This window comes from Pteropus alecto, unplaced genomic scaffold, assembly GCF_000325575.1.
Source record: "Pteropus alecto unplaced genomic scaffold, ASM32557v1 scaffold155, whole genome shotgun sequence".
Classification (NCBI taxonomy): Eukaryota; Metazoa; Chordata; class Mammalia; order Chiroptera; family Pteropodidae; genus Pteropus; species Pteropus alecto.
Window position 1 is genome coordinate 455,239 of NW_006438113.1, and position 14,782 is coordinate 470,020.

The 14,782-nt window shown below is 52.6% G+C and overlaps 1 protein-coding gene across 1 annotated transcript in view; it reads left to right on the plus strand.

Annotated features, from left to right (window-relative positions):
* Positions 1–841: 841 nt before the first annotated feature.
* The window catches only part of MMRN2 (multimerin 2), an 18,473-nt gene continuing 4,532 nt past the window's right edge, over positions 842–14,782 (plus strand). Inside the window, exons 1-6 of the mRNA XM_006915441.2 lie at positions 842–1,005; positions 9,433–9,561; positions 9,649–9,755; positions 9,858–9,938; positions 10,672–10,836; positions 11,004–12,749. Coding sequence (XP_006915503.1) covers positions 842–1,005; positions 9,433–9,561; positions 9,649–9,755; positions 9,858–9,938; positions 10,672–10,836; positions 11,004–12,749 — 2,392 coding nt within the window. The remainder of the gene's footprint in view (positions 1,006–9,432; positions 9,562–9,648; positions 9,756–9,857; positions 9,939–10,671; positions 10,837–11,003; positions 12,750–14,782) is intronic.

Consider the following 14,782-nt stretch of genomic DNA (forward strand, 5'->3'; position numbering starts at 1 on the left):
AGGGGCTGGCAGCAGAGTCTGGACACATCCTTATCCATCACTGCCCCTCATTAATTCACTGCCCTGTCCACCCGCAGGGACAGCCCTGGCTAGGGACTCTTATGTCTGGGGCTGTTGTGTCTGTGACATCTAGGGCAGAGAGGGAAGGCACTTTCATTACCAGTGTCCCAGGTAGGGTAGGGGTCAGGGCCACGCAGGCCTGTCAGGCAGGAGTGGCCAACCTCCCAGACTGGCCTGGGCTGCCCAGCCACTTACTGTGAAGCCCACATCCAGGGGTGCAGTAAGGCCAGGTGGAGAATCCAAGGTAGAGCCCGCAAAGGCTTCCCCACGCCCTAGCCTTTGGCTACACATTATGTGGCCCTTAGACAGCTCCCTTCTCCCTCTGAGCCTCCACCCACCTGCTGGCTCCCACAGCGCAGCTATGACAGGTGCTGAGTAGGCATGAAATGTCCCCCACTTCCTGGCCACCAGCATGGATGGGTACCAGTTTCCCTGAGACTGACCAACCACTTCCTGCAACCCCACCTCAACCCTTGTGCTCATCTCCTGACTCCCATGCATACATGTTCACTGGGGCCACCTCCCTGAGTTTCCCACACCACCAGGGTCCCTGACCCAAGTCTTTCCAGGGCACAGGAACCAACTGGGTTGTGGGCTGCCTCTGTGGGGGCCTGAGGTGGGGGTTGGGGGTGTGTGTGTGTGAGGGGGCTGGACTAGACGCGGGTGGGCCGGCCCAGGCCATTTCCTCTCTTTGTTGTCCCTGTGTTTTCTTTTCCTTTCAGACTTAACTTGAAGCAGTTTCTGGAATCACTGGCAGAGGCTGAGTGTGCCCACTGCCAAGATGATCCTGACACTGCTGCTCAGCCTCGGGGGAACCCTGGGCTGGGGGCTGCTGTGGGCCCAGGCCCAGGCCCCCAGTAACAGGTTCTCTGATCCACACAGCCCCGGGCTGCCTGGGGTCTGGAGGGCAGAGGTTGAGGACATCGGCAGGGACCCATTCAGTCGGTAAGAAGGGGCCTGGGCCTTGGGGTGGGGTCATGGTGATGGATCTGAGTCCCAGGTCAGCCAGATCAGGGGCTTTCTGGACATCAGTTACCCATCTGTGAATGGGCTAATATTATCTATTCGCTGGGCAGCTGTGAAGCTGAATGAGGTGCTAGGTGCCAGGCTTCCCTTCAAGAGATTACCTCCAGCCAGCCAGGGCTGGGCACCCTAGGGCTCAGCCATAGGACCACAGGAAATTCCCTGTTTGACTTGTAGCAGAGAATGGGCCTGGGGGTTGGGTAGGGCAGGAACACTTCTTGTCATCAACCATTCAGCATGGGGTGTCGAGGGGTCTGTGGTTCCGGAAATTTCCAGCTGGCCTGACAGAAGTTCATATTTTTTGAACTAAGTCAGTCTTGAAAGCCGAGCCAAGGTGAGGCTGGCCCATAAGCCGTAGAGGACAGATACTTCTGGGGACTGGATTTTGATCCGCATGCCCAGGACGACTGGTGTAGGTCCTTAGCCTGAGTCTGAGAGTGAGCAGTGATCAGAGAGGGTGCCCTGTTCCCCCTCCCAAATAAAAAGATGTGACATCCAGCAAGCTCTGCTTCAGCTCCCCTCTGGGAGTGGGCGGAATGGCCTTGCCACTGGACCAGGACACTATTTTTAGGCCTTTTGTTTGTCCAGGGCCAGGATCCTCCTGCTGATAAGTTGCTGGGCCTGCAGGTCCCTCCTCACAGTACCCCACAGTCAGAGCAGCAGGTGCCATTTACTGGGCCAGGCACCTTGCCAAGTGTTATCTCAGTTAATCCTCCCAATAGCCTCAGTTACAGAGGAACCTGAGGCTCAGAGAGGCTAAGCAGCTGGCCCAAGGCCACACAGTTAAGAAGAGCTTGAGCCAGGTCCAGATTCTGACTCCAGAGCTCATGCCATGATCCCTGGAGTACTCAAAAGCAGCCCTGGCCCCCAAATGTGCCTATTCCCTTACCCACTGCCAACACACACACACACACACACACACACACACACACACACACACACACACTTCATTGAGGACATACATATAGATTTGGAGAATGGCCAACTCACATCTACCCAGTCTCCCTGTCTGAGATTGATCATCACGTAAACTTACAGAATGCATCTGCCTGGGACAGTTCTACACAGCTCTGACATTTCAAGGTGAATATATTTGTTGGACACTTTCCTTGAAGTAGATTTGAATATGGAGAGGCAGTAAGTGAGTGCACGCTGACCCCCCAGAGAAGGAGGGGATGGCTGTGTGGGGAGGAGTGGCCCCAAGGTAGACCTAGAGATATCCCATTCCTGCCTGCCCCCAATTCTACTCAGGGCTGGGAGGCACAGGTGATTTTTGGTGGGGAACCTACCCACCCCGCTCTGAACTAAGCACCAACCCTCCTCTCCCCAAATCATTAGCTCCATGCTCCTGTCTCTAGGCCTCCTGACCCCGTTGATGAAAAGGAGGATGGGGGACCCGGGTGAATGGGAAGGAAATAGGAGACACTTCTTTTTCTCCTCACTTATGGGCTGCCCTGCAGGGGTCACTCAGCCATTATCTGAGTGGCCCCCGGTGTGTGCAGAGTGTGTGTGGGTGTGTGCACAAGGATACCTTGGCCCAGCAATATCCAGAGAGGTGTCCCAAGCCCTAGTCCCAGGGGTATCCAGGGGGTCCCAGCAGGCCCGCTGGGTCTCCTTCCCACAATCAGGAAGCTTTGGTCCCCTCTGGCCAAGCCCAGGTTGTCAAGGCCTCCAGAGGGGCTGGTGAGAAAGGAAGGAAATGCTGCTCCGGCTTCCTTGGGCTGATGGCTTCCCGTGCTCCTGTGAAGAGACAGGCGGAAACACTGCTCCAGCCTTCCTCCTGCAACAGGGGAAGGGGAGGTGGAACAGGCACTCCTACTCAAGCAGAGGTGCCAACACTATCAGCCACAAGCCTGGTGGACTCACCACCCCTGGCTACCAAAACCAGACTTCCTGCTCTGCATTTGCCTCTCATACCTATTTCTGTGGCCAGGGGCCAGGGCAGGCCCTGGACACAGACTCAGATAAGACCCTCTGTAAGGAGAAGTTTAAACGGAATAACTTGGTGCCTGATGCCAGATTCTGAGGTGGAGGAGGGATGTAGTTGAGAGCTTCCTAGGTCCCCGGGGACTCTGCCCAGCAGGGCCCAGTGAGCAAGCTAGCTACTTGGGTATTGGACTCTGGAAGAGGAGGCTCTTTTGTGCTCCCTGGCTTTGGTGAGTGTGGTGAGAGCAGCAAGATGTGGGCTCCTCGGGCGCAGGAAACACAGGACTGAGCCTGTGGAGGGGACTGAACTGAGCCCCAGGCAAGATGCCTCATGTGCATATTGTTGTGACAGTGCTGAGGTCACCACTATTCTCTCCACTTTGCACGTTGTGAGGCTTGTGTGAGGGGCACTACCCAGAGCCACACAGTTACTAAGTGACAGGTCAGAGCCTGGGCCCACCTTTGCTGGGCTGCCAATCCTAGGTGTCCTCCGTCCTGTCTCCCCCAAGATGAGTGGGAGTGTAGGAGATGCTGCTCTCAGCATCCCAGCTGGCCCCGGCCCCCAGCATCATCTTCCCCTTACCCACATTCAAGGCACATTTGTGATTTTCGCAGCTGAGGCTCAGAGGAGTCACATGTATCGCACGTATTGCTGGGAGTCACACAGGAGCCTGGTGGAGCCGAGGCACGCAGCTGTACCTCTTGCACTGGTTCTTGCTCTCTGAGGCACAGGACCCTAGGCACAATGAGGGAAGACCCCCACTTGTTGTGATTCTCACAACAAGAAGGGTGGAGGTGCTACTGGCATCTGGTGGGATGCTGCTCAACACCCTACAATACACACAGCACAGTCCTGCACCCCCACAACAAAGAATCAGTCAATCCCAAATGGAAGACCCCCAGAGTCACACTCAGAGAACCCTGGCTCTGGGCTGGATGTCGAGTAGGCCGCAGGCTCCTCTGCCAAGGCCCCTTTCTGGCTCAAAGCTCTGCAAAATTCACCCCTGGAGTGATCGCATTCTAGGTCGCATTCAGGGCCTCAGAGAACAAGGATGCTGAGAACGTGCCCTCCTCCCCAAGAAGACTTCAAGGGCAGCTAGAGGTGGGTTTTACTGGCCGATTATGAGGCACTTATGTGTCCCAGGGGGCAGTGGCAGCAGCACATTCATAATTCAGAAGGCTCTAGCTAACAGCCTTTTCCCTGCTAGAAACTCTCTGCCTTCCCCATAGCCCCTCCCTCTGCCCCCAGGGAGAGGCCAGTAGTGGGAATCTTCTCCCTTTCCAGGACTGTGGGAAGTGTGTGTATGTGGTGGGGTGCAATGCTGAAGGTCACCCTGAGTCCAGGGACAGAGAGGGGAGGAGAGCCCAGGTCTCCCAGCTTCCATTAGAAGCTACAAGGGATTTAGCCACCTCTCTCCTGCCTGGGGCTGGGCATCAGGTTCGGGCCATGTTGGAGGTCCAGGGCAGGCCCAAAAGTGGTTGGAGGAACCCCACACTCATTTCTAGGCTGGCGCCTGTCTCTCAATAAAACACTGTGAGATGAGGGTACAAGGAGGGTGCGGGCCTGAGACCAGGAGGCAGTGAGAACAATGGGGCACCTCAGCAAGCTGGGCTTGGGGGTGCCGGCTCAGAGGGCCAGCAAGAAGCTGCCAAGAGCTGGAGGAAACCAAAGCAAAGGTCAGGAATGTTCCCAGGGCTTCTGGGCCAGCAGCCTGTACTGTGCCAAGGGGACAGGGCTGCCAAGGGAGGGGGAGCGTGGGCAGAGAGAACAGAGGCTGCTGGAGCCTGATATTTGGGCAGGTCAGAAGAGAAAGTTCCTGGGCAGGAAGGGTGGACAGCACTGTTCCCAGTTCCAGGAGCTCGAGGTGGAAAGTCCCAGTCAGTCCCTGGCAGGCTGGACCAGCATCAGCATGCCCAGGACCCAAGCCTCTGGACCCTTTGGAGCAGTTCCGAGGGTATGCAAGGAGTAAACTTTATTTCAAGCAGCTGTTTCTCAACCTCAGACCTATTGACATTTGGGATTGACTGATTCTTTGTTGTGGGGGTGCAGGACTGTGCTGTGTGTATTGTAGGGTGTTGAGCAGCATCCCACCAGATGCCAGTAGCAACCCCACCCTTCTTGTTGTGAGAACCATAAATGTCTTCAGAAGTTGCCAAATACACCTGGGGGAAAGTCTCCTCTCCCCAGTTGAGAATTACTGGTTCAGAGAAACACTTACTCCAGGGCTGGGCCCATATTCCAGGAATTTCCACAGGGCCCAGTGTGGGGATGGGTGGGGCTGAAGTTTCTGGTCCTTGAAACAGTCTGTGCAGGCTGAGACCTGGGCCCAGCACTCCCACAGTCCACTGTTTCAGTGTTGAATAAAAATTCTCTGCTTAAAATCAGGGCCAGCTTCGTGGGCATGCAACCTAAGCAGTCTACATAGCACTTAGCACTCAGAAGAGCCCCACACTTAGTTGAATCTCTATTATTGACTCTCATTTCATTTTGCACTGGATCCTACAGATGATATAGTTGGTCTTGTGTAAAATATATACTATCTGTCCCTTTCTAGAAAAATTTTGCTGAACTTCTGGGTAGAGTCCAACCTATAAGGTTTGTTGAGACAATCAAAAGCCCCGGCTCCTTCTAGTCCCCCAAAGCAATGACTTCCATCACTTCAGGTGATTGTTTTGGCATTTACCTCTGGATCCCTAATGATATGCTCATATGGCTACTTCTTGGTAAGCAGCATTATCTATGATTCAGCTCTTATTCCACTGCCATACCTCCACCCCAACACGCATTCACATATGTGCATGAGCACACATCCATGTGCACACACGGGCACACGCGCTTCCCATCTATCATTCTCCCATGGTCATTTTGAGTATTTACATTCATATGACTACATATACTACTTGGAGTTGAGACTTGAAAAAACTATGAATCCTCCCACCCCGTGCACTTTTGGTTTTCCCTGGAGGAAACAATTATCTTTTTTTCTTTTGCTTAGTTTTCTGTGCCTTTGTCATATTCTAAATCTCAGTCAGTTGCACACATCTGAGCTCACCTTTCATCTGTGTCAGGTGTTTGACCACCTTTATCCTTAGAAACACCTCCTCTCTCAGAGCTGCAGCTGTGCTCTAGTCTGGACTGGGCCCCTTGCCCACTGCCCATCATTGTCCTGGGCTCTCCATGCACCATCTCCCTGGGCACTCCCTGCTGGAACTCCTGTTTCCTGATGCCATGCTTTCCTCCTTCTTGGTGCTATCTCTTGTTTTGATGGAGCACCTCTGGCACAATGATGCTCAGTCTCTGGCAGTGTTTTAGAATGACCCAGAGGTCTTTAAAATGCTGATGCCCAGGCCTCAAACCCAGAAACAAAATCTCATTTAACTTGCCTGGGCTCTTTTTTTGGCGGGGGAGGGGGGTATTCTTATTTTTAAAGTACCACGTGGTGGTTTTGATGTGAAGATTTAGTGGTAAGATTGAGAACCACTATTCTAGTAGCTCCCTGATGAGAGATTCTGGGGAGGAAAATGTTTTGAAACCTGGCATGCTGAAAGTGTCTTTATTCTGCTCTCCTTACCTTGACTGATGGTTAGGCTGGGTATTGGATTCTAAATTGGAAATCATTTTCCTTCAGTAATTTGAAGGTAATTCCCTGTTGTATTCTAGTTTTTAGTATTGCTGTTGAGAAGATCAAGGCTATTCTAATTGCTGATGTGTATGTGTATGTGTGTGTGTGTCTTGGTTTTTCTCTCTGGAAAGTGTAGACTCACTTTGATTCCCAGAATTCTAAAATGTCATAATGATGTTTTATTTTCATAGTAATGTGGGTAATTAGTGGGCCTTTTGACTCTGAAAATCCAAGTCCTTAACCTCTGAAACATTTGGTTCTTTTTCATTGATGATTCTGTCCTTCTGGTCTCTTTCTTTTCTCTCTCTCTGGAACTCCTGTTGTTTGTATGTTGGATTTCTAGCACGGGTCCTTTATTTTTCTGATCTTTTCTCTCCTATTTTTCATCTCTCAGTTTGCTCTTCTTTCAGGGAAATTTCTTTAACATTACCCTCTAACGTTTTTATTATATTTCTTTTGCATTTCTACTGTTATGTTTTTAATTCCCAAGGGTTCTTTTTGTTCTCTTTTTATATAACTTCCTGTTCTTATTTCTTGGATGCACTAGGTTCTCTTGTCATCTAGGACCCTTTGTCTCCAAGGACTTTTTTTTTTTTTTTTTTACAGTAGAAAAGTTTTATTAGAAGGGAAAGTACACTTCCAGATGTGGAAACAGGCCTGAGCAAGAGAAGCGTGGCTCAAAAAGTCTCGTCTGGTACTATTAATGCAAACTTGCGAGAAGTTCTCTTCTTCCTGCATAGTCTTGGATTTTAGCAAGTTGAGTTTTTTCCATTTGCTTGTTTTGACTTCCTTCTTTTATAATAGAGATTTTCCTCAAGGATCATCCTTGAATGTCTTCTTAAGAGTAGAGAGACTGAGAAGCTGATCGGAAGCTGGGTATCCGGATGGTGCTTTCTGATCTGTTTTGTTATAGGTTGCTTTGCTGGGCTATTTCATTGGTGGGACCCATGATGTCAGTGTCTTTAGGTCTTTCTCTTGAGCAGGGTCATTTCCCTGACAAGCTTTTGCAGTTTGCTGTCAAGAGTATAAAGCCTGGCTGCCAAGCTTCTTGAAGCTGAGTGGAAAAGCAGGCTGGGGCATGTGTGTGTATGTGTGTGTGTGAGTGTGTGTGTGTGTGTGTGTGTGTGTGTGTATTTGTGTGTGTGCTGGTTGGGGGGGTGGGGAGTCTCTGCACTCAAAATAGATATAATCACTCAGTCCACCTCAATTCTTCTCATCCCTCCCTGGCAGCATCCCTATGTGAGTGTGCCTGATAGCCCCAGATCAGAGATCAGCTCCAGAGAATAAAAGCTCAGGCCCAATAGCCACTCCCTGAACATTGCTTCCTAACTTCTCACAAATGTGGCCATGTCTCTCCATAACCTCCACCATCATTCAGTGCAAGCTGTCTGTGTCTCTGACCTAGATTCCTAACAAAACCACCTATGTCTTGTCCCATTCTGTCCTTGTTGAACCAATTAATGAGTGAGGGTGGCTCGTTCATGTCACTTCCCTGCTTAAACTTCCCATGCCTTCAAGACACAGTTTAGTGCCTTAGCTGGCACTCAAGGCCTCCGTAGTCTACCTTCTTACCTCTGCATTCTCTCCTCCGCAGCCCCCACCCTCTGCACCTCTGAAGGGTCACACACTTCTGTTATAGCTCTTGCTGCTTCAGGCAGCCCAATTATCACCTCCTCCTGAAAGTCTCCTCAGGTCCTAACACCTGTCACACCATCTAAGATTGCCTGCTCTCCCTTGGGACACTGAAGGGAAGGTCTGCACTTCTATATCAGCACTGAATGCTGTTGAGCTTGGGCTCAGCACCTGGTACCCATGAGGTGTTGAGCTAAACTGAGCTATGGGATCATTGCCACTAGCAGCTCTGGAGAGCTCTGCTCTGGGAGCTGACTGCTGGGGAAGGGCCTTCTTCTAAGCCTGTCAAGTCTGCCACTGGATCAGTGAGCTTGGGCTCTATCAGCAGTGAGCATCTCCACACTCCTGGACCTACAAAGCATGCAGAAGGAGAAGCTCCCTCCTGGTATTCCGAATGCTGAGCGTGATCCCCAAATCACCCTGTAGGACCTCAGCGTTGGTGACCTTTCTCAGAGAAGGGAGTGTATGACCTAGCTACTTACCCCTACAACTATTTGAAAGTCCATTTCCATAATGGCCATAATGGGGCATGACCAGGGAGCGGTGCTCTTCCTGCAGCTAGGTCTCCGGTGAAAAAAGAAGTGAGTGGTAATTGGGGAGGCTGCTGGGGCAGTGATTCAGGGTTCCCTGAGCACTTTTAAGGAGCCAGGCACTGAATACTCATCCACCCACTTAGAGGAGGGTATTGCAATCTCCTTTGGATAGATGGAGAATGGAAACTCCCTAAGTGCCTCACTCAAGGTCACACAACCAGAAAATATGAAAGATTTAAACCCAGGTCTCTCTAGGCCCAGTGGCACCGTGCTGCCTCCCTGGCACCAGGAGAAACAGCGAGAGCCCTTCCTGCCTCTGTGGTTAGTTTTGCTATGACTTTTGGGGGTCTCCTCGGCCTCCCTGTGCTGTCCCTGAGGAGGCTTTCTGGAAATTGACGGAACAGGTGCCTTTGCAGGCAGGTTTTATGGTGCTCCTGCTCTGGAGCTGAGAAATGAATAATGCAGAACACTACCTTCTCAGGTTAATGGATTCCAGAATCCCTGGCATTGGGTGGGGCAGGGAAGTGGGGGTGGGGTACTCTGCACTGGCACCCCCTGTTAACCTCTAGGAAGGGTTGTGGGATGGGAGCCTTGGCATGGCTCAGCAGCCCTCTCTTCTGGCTCGATTTTTCCAGTAACTGGTGCCCCTACCAGAAGTCCAGGCTGGTCACCTTCGTAGCCGCTTGCAAAACAGAGAAATTCCTCGTCCACTCGCAGCAGCCATGTCCTCAGGGGGCTCCGGACTGCCAGAAAATCAAAGTCATGTGAGTGGGGGCAGGGCAGGGTAGGCCATTGGTCCGGTTCCCACCTTGGTTCACCCCGGAGTCACTGAGCTAGCCCTCTTCCCCCAGGTACCGTATGGCCCACAAGCCAGTGTACCAGGTCAAGCAGAAGGTGCTGGCCTCCGTGGCCTGGAGGTGCTGCCCGGGCTTTGCTGGCTCCAACTGCCAGTACCATGGTAGGTCGCACTGTGGTCCCCTCCCCCCTCAACCTGTGACCCCAGAGGTTGTGCAGCTCCTTTGATTTCTTGGGGTAAACATCTGATGCCTCTTCTCTGCAGATCCCACTGGGATCCCTGAGCCTGCAGATCTAGCTGATGGCCTCCAGGAGACTTGGGATGAGCCAGTTAGCTTTGAATCTGGTATGTTGCTTTCCTGGATGATGCAGGAGGGGAGACAGGCAGAAAGAACCCATGTACCTAAACCCTATCCTCTGATTGGGTGGTGCCAATTTTGGAAAACTTTGCCCCCGGAATCAGCAGAGGCCCCTCTGAGGGCATCGCCCTGCCCCATAACCAAGCAGGCTAGGTTCACAGGGCCCTCTGTGACCTGTCTGCTGGTAAAGCACACACACCCTTTTCCTTGACCTCATTTTCTAGGAAGGACAATTCATCTGGCACCTTCCTTGCCCCCTGAGCTACACAAGCTCCCATGACCTGGAAGAAGCCTTCCAACACCCCTGCCCCACAACCAGGGTCAGGAAGTCATGCTGTCTCTGTTCTTGAGTCAGCATAGGAGAACTACCACAGATCCCATTTCAAGGCAGGGCCAATGATGAGATGGTGAATGACTTTTATTATGTGATAAACTCCTATCTATTGACAAGGGCTGTCTAAAATGATGTTGAGAGGCCACATCTATGTTGCTGAGGAGGAAAATGTGCCATGATTGATGAATCATATCTGCTATGGGTGTGGGTGGCAGGGTAAGAACTTACCATGTATTTGCCCTTCTGGGACTAAAGGCTTCTAAGCTCCAGCTCAGAGGCCATCAGCATACACTTCTTTGCTCTGAACTCTGAAATCTTCTCTGAACCTTATGATTTGCCCAGGCCTGGGGAGTTAGCCCTCAACACTATTTCTTATGTATCTTCAGGCCACCCAGTTACAGAGACCAGTAACATTCTGGTACAGCAGGAACACCCACTGAGAGATCTCCAGAATGACATTCACCACATGGCAGACAGCCTTCCAGGCCTGTGGAAGGCCCTGGAAAGCAACCTCACAGCTGCAATGACTGAGGCAAATCAGACAGAGCTTGGTGAGTGTCAGGCTCCATGGGCTGAGGTAGAACCTGATCACGCCCAGGAGGATGAGTGGGAGGGGAGTCAGGAAGGCCCAAACCTCAGAGGACCCCCCTCTCTAGTCCCAACCTGGGGAGGGTATCTGCTCTGTCAGGGCTTGTGTCAAAATGTACATCTGTTGCAGAGTCTCCTGTCAGATCCTTGGAGCAAGTGCTGCATTTCAGCCCCATTTGGAAGAGCTTTAACCAAAGTCTGCACAGCCTCTCCCAGGCCATAAGAAACCTATCTGTTGATGTGGAGACCAATCGACAGGCCATCAAGATGGTTCAGGGGAGTGCTGTGCCCAGGGCTGACTTCCAGGAACTTGGTGCCAAATTTGACACCAAGATCCAGGAGAATGTCCAGAGAGTGGGTCAGCTGCAGCAAGACGTGGAGGACCGCCTGCACGCCCAGCAACTTTCCCTGAGCCACTCCCTCTCTGAGGTTCAGGCCGATGTGGACACCAAGCTGAAGAGGCTCCTTAAGGCTCAGGAGCACCTGGGGTCCAATGGCAGCCTGGTGGTGGCAGCAGTAGGGGCTGCAGCAAGGCCGGAGCCAGAGAGCCTGCAGGCCAGGCTGGGCCAGCTGCAGAGGAACCTCTCCGCACTGCATCTGGTCACCAGCCGCAAGGAAGAGGAGTTACAGAACACCCTGGCAGACATGAGAGCAACCCTAGCGAGGCACGTGGATGAGATCAGGGAGCTGTATTCTGAATCCGATGAGACCTTTGATCAGATCAGCAAAGTGGAGCGGCAAGTGGAGGAGCTGCAAGTGAATCACACGGCACTGCGCGAGCTGCGTGTGATCTTGATGGAGAAATCACTGATCATGGAGGAGAACAAGGAGGAGGTTGAGAGGCAGCTCCTGGAGCTTAACCTCACCCTCCAGCACCTGCAGGGCAGCCACGCAGACCTCATCAAGTACGTCAAGGACTGCAACTGCCAGAAGCTCTATTTCGACCTGGACGTCATCCGGGAGGGCCAGAGGGACACCACACGCGCCCTGGAAGAGGCTCAAGTAAACCTGGATGAGCGGCACCAGCGGGATGGCTCCTCCCTGCAGGCCTTGAGCAGCACAGTGGCCACCTTGTCGCTGGCGGTGGAAGCACACCAGGCGGACGACGAGCGGGCGCGGGCCGACCGGGCGCGGCTCCGGAGCCAGGTTCAGGCGCTGGGCGGCGAAGCCAGTGCGCTGAGGACCGCCGAGGGTGAGCTCCGCGGTGAGATCCGCCAGCTGCACAGCTCCTTCGCGGCGCTGCTGGAGGATGCGCTGCGGCACGAGGCCGTGCTGGCTGCCCTCTTCGGGGAGGAGGTGATGGAGGAGATGTCCGAGGAGGCACCAGGACCGCTACCCCTGCGCTATGAACAGATCCGCACCAGCCTCCAGGATGCGGCCAACGGGCTGCGCGAGCAGGCGCTGGGCTGGGCCGCGCTGGCCGCCAGAGTGACAGCTCTGGAGCAGGCTGCAGGAGGTGGCCGGCAGGGCCCCGAGCGTCTGGAGTCCAGCCACGACACAATGGGGCTGGCACAGCAGCTCCAGCGCATAGGCTCCGACATAAAGCGGCTGGAGCAGTGCTGTGAGGCTTCCTGGGCCACTGCCCTCAACAGCTCCCTGGAGGATCTCCACGGAGCGCTTTCCACGACCCAGCGTGGCCTAGAGCAGCACCAAGAGCTTTTCCACAGCCTCTTTGGGAACTTCCAAGGACTTGTGGCAACCAACGTCAGCCTGGACCTGGGGAAACTGCAGGTCATGTTGAGCAGGAAAGGGAAGAAGCAGCAGAAAGGACTGGAAGTTCCCCGGAGGAGGGACAAGAAACAAGTAGAGCCTTTGGCCTATGCCCATTTCAGAGGGCCAGTGCTGGGTGCCCTGGGAGCAGAGCTCCATGAGGCAGGTGAGTTCCTGGCCCCCGGAGACTGGGCAAATCTAGGAGGACAGGGCTGTCTGCAAGCAGCTCTTCTGCCTCAGAGGAGGACTGGGGTGAAAGAGAACAGGATGGCAGTCATGACTACACGGGGCTTGGCCTTGCCTTTGACCCACTTTCCATTCAGGGTGAGGGACATCTTAAGTTCCCTGGAGTATAAAGAGGTACCAGTCACAAGAACCAGCCCTCAGTGAGCAGGCAGAGCCACTCCATGTAAACCTTTGAGGCTCATGTATACACAGCTGGCTGATGCCACTCTCTATAGAGCAGGGAGGGGAATGCCTCCTTTTCTTCTATGCCATACCTCAGATCTCTCTACCTCAGCTATTCATCAACCCCACTTCACCACCCCCCACCCCACTCATGTGTCTAACCAGTGTGTGGATGGGGCTGGTGTCACTTGCCATGGGCAGCATCTCATTAAGAGATGAATACAGCAAAAGACCTTGGGCCTTGAAAAGAGCTCATTCTGCTAACTGGCTAGTTGGGGGCTCCCTCTAAAACTCAACCCAAGCCACAGTCAGGTTAGCTCAAATGGGTGCAGAAGAAAGATAGATGGGAAGACCCATCTTTCTTCCCTGCACTAGATCTCCTGCAATGCCCTTCTTGGGCTTTGCCATGTTGAATCATCACAGCAGCTCAAGAATGCATCAACTGCCATCTTTCCTAAAACTGAGGCTCTGCCAGGGATAGTGTCCTATTGAAACAGCTAGTGAGAGGCACAGAGGAGCCCTGAACCCAGTCCAGCTGTCTCTAGGGTGCTGGCTCTTCCCCAGGGAAAGGCCTGCAATGGCTGGTCCCTGCAGGGCCCTAGGAACCTGGGCCTGGGAACCCAGTTCTGAGGCTGAAGTAATGTCAGCCAGCCTTCCCATTCCCCTTCTTGAGTATGGCCTTGGGAAGGGGATCACTAGTTTCTTCAAGTGACTCTCCTCTGACAGAAGCTGGCCTTGGGGCTATGGCCACCTCCTTGCCCAGACATGGGGCTAGATACAAGGCCACCATCTGGGCTATCTGTACCCTGAGTTAGCCTGGCATGTGGGACATCGTTACCGAAGGTCCCACCCCAAGCCTGCTCTGCTCCCACTGACCCTCCATTATGGCCCCAAAGGCTGTGTCTCACTGGGGGCAGTGAACAGAGCACAGGCTCTAGCACCACTTGTCTCAGTTTCTGCCTCTGTAAAATGGAAGAATCACACCTATATCAAAGAGTTGTATGAAGATGAACAGATACATTTACCAAATGCCTAGCACAAGGCTTAACATTTAGTAGAAACCAGTTAATGTTTTCCTGTTTCCCCAGCATTCTCAGGGTTAACTCTTCCATCGTTTTCCCACTTGTGAGTGCAAGGCCTCAACTGCTGATAGTTTAGGAATTTCAATTTACCACTACAATAATTTGTTATTTGAAAAGAATTTTTTCCCCTTAGAATTAAAAATTCCCCCTTATTTGTCTTGCAGGAAGGAAAGCCACAGGGCTTGAATTTGCCTACTAGCAAATCAGGAAGCATAACCCTCCCTCCTTCTGAGGACAGTTAGGCCCACTGGCTAGTTGGCCTAAAACTCAACCCCAAGCCACAGTCAGATTGGCTCGAATGGGTGCAAGAGGGACCAAGCACCGGTAGAGGGCGTCTAGGCTGGCTTTCCTTCGGCTGGCAGAACGCCCCACCTCCTGGGTGCTGCGGGAACTGCAGGGCCAGCAGTAGGCCTTCGATGTGACACAATCTTACATAAATGAGAAAGTTTTCTGAACTCTAATTCTCAGAAAATCTTCTAGAACTAGAAAGGAACAAAATTTTATCATTCACAAGGCTATTGCTGGGCCTGAAGCCAAATTACTAAGACTCTAGTTCTGAGACCTAAATCACTAACTACTATGCAGATTTTCCTCTTTTAGGTAGGCCTTGGTTTCATCCCTGAGGAATGGGGAGTTTGGTCTTAACAGAGAGACAGAGAAAGAGGGAAGGAGAGAGAGAAGAGGGAAAGCAGCAGAGAGAGAGAGGGAA